This window comes from Meleagris gallopavo, unplaced genomic scaffold (assembly GCF_000146605.3).
Source record: "Meleagris gallopavo isolate NT-WF06-2002-E0010 breed Aviagen turkey brand Nicholas breeding stock unplaced genomic scaffold, Turkey_5.1 ChrUn_random_7180001863346, whole genome shotgun sequence".
Classification (NCBI taxonomy): Eukaryota; Metazoa; Chordata; class Aves; order Galliformes; family Phasianidae; genus Meleagris; species Meleagris gallopavo.
The window spans coordinates 1-1,461 of record NW_011128820.1 but is presented as its reverse complement, the minus strand read 5'-3'; the positions used below and the strand labels follow the sequence as shown (position 1 = coordinate 1,461).

General features: G+C 67.1%; 1 protein-coding gene across 1 annotated transcript; it reads right to left on the bottom strand.

Moving 5' to 3' along the window:
• Positions 1-38: 38 nt before the first annotated feature.
• Positions 39-1,424, bottom strand: TRPT1 (tRNA phosphotransferase 1; the record flags this gene model as incomplete). Its single annotated transcript, XM_010726965.3, has 3 exons — positions 1,082-1,424; positions 921-1,002; positions 39-254 (listed from the first exon to the last, which is right to left on the bottom strand). Coding segments are annotated over exons 1-3 (337 nt in total), but the record flags the coding sequence as incomplete, so codon positions are not given.
• Between the last annotated feature and the right edge of the window lie 37 nt (positions 1,425-1,461).

Genomic DNA, 1,461 nt, shown 5'->3' with positions numbered 1-1,461 from the left:
CCCCCTGGGACTCCCATATCCCCACCCTCCATTCCAACCACTTAAGGGTCCCCCCCAGACCCCCCCGGAACCCCGCAGGTGACCCCCCCTCCCCACCTGCAGTGAGTGCCCCTGGTTGGCACGGATGCGCAGCGGGTTGGGGCGCAGAGCAAAGCGCCCTTTGGGGTCAGCATCCACCACGCTCCGCACCTCCTCCTCTGACACCCCCGCAAAACGTGGCAGCCGCAGGAGGGCCCCCACCTCCACAAAACCATCTGTAACCCCCTCACCCCCCAAAACAGACCATTATTAGGGGGGTCTCAGAACCGGGCCCAAGGGGAAATGAACGGTTCTGGGGGGCAGCGATTGGGAGTTGCAGTAAAGGAGCATTCAGGGGGGGTCCCAGAGGGTCTGTGAGGGGGTGCGTGGGGGGGTCCCAAATAAGGTCCTAAAGGGAATTTGTGGGTCTGGGGGCATTTGGGGGTATTTAACGGTCATGAGGGGTAGTTGGGGGTGCCACTGAAGCCTGCTGCGGCCTACCGAGGCCTACTATGGCCTATCGAAGCCTGCTGCGGCCTACCGAGGCCTACTATGGCCTATCGAAGCCTGCTGCGGCCTACCGGGGCCTACTATGGCCTATCGAAGCCTGCTGCGGCCTACCGGGGCCTACTATGGCCTATCGAAGCCTGCTGCGGCCTACCGGGGCCTACTATGGCCTATCGAAGCCTGCTGCGGCCTACCGAGGCCTACTATGGCCTATCGAAGCCTGCTGCGGCCTACCGGGGCCTACTATGGCCTATCGAAGCCTACCGCGGCCTACCACGATATATTGCGACCCATCGGGACCACCGGCGGCGTACCGTGCCCACCGCAGGCCTACCGAGCCCTGTGGTGCCCGTGCCCCACCTCAGCCTATCGAGCACTGCGGGGCCCACACGCACCGTCGGCCATTGGCAGCCCCGCCTCGCTCGCTCCGTGCCGCAGGAAGAAACTGAGCGCCTTCGAGAGCCGCACGCGGGGATCCTGCGGGGGGCGGGCCTCGATGTCACGTGGGAGCGCCCCCCCACCAATCCCCGCTCGTCTCCAGCCCTGAGCTTCGCACCTCTTCCCGCCGCCGACTCCTCCTTCCGCGCGCCGCCATTTTCTGTCACGTGGCCACCAGCTCGCGGCGCGCTCCGTGACGTCACTCAACAGCGCCACCACCCTCCCCCCTGCGCAAGGGCCGCTGGGACTTGTGGTTCCCGGAGCCTTTATTCCCCGGTCCGCATTGCCACCCCCCCGCCCCTCCCATTTCAGTCGAGTTTCCGTGTGCCCAATTTGGGGGGGCCTCGAGCCCCCCCCGCCGCTCCGCCCTCCGTGCCTCCATCTCCCGGCGCCGCTGCTGCTCCCTCTGCCGCCGGGAGGGGTCCGGGGTGGGGCCTGGCGGGACACGTGGGTCAGGGGAGGGGTCTCGGTAGAGGGGGACATGAGGGTCCTGGGGGG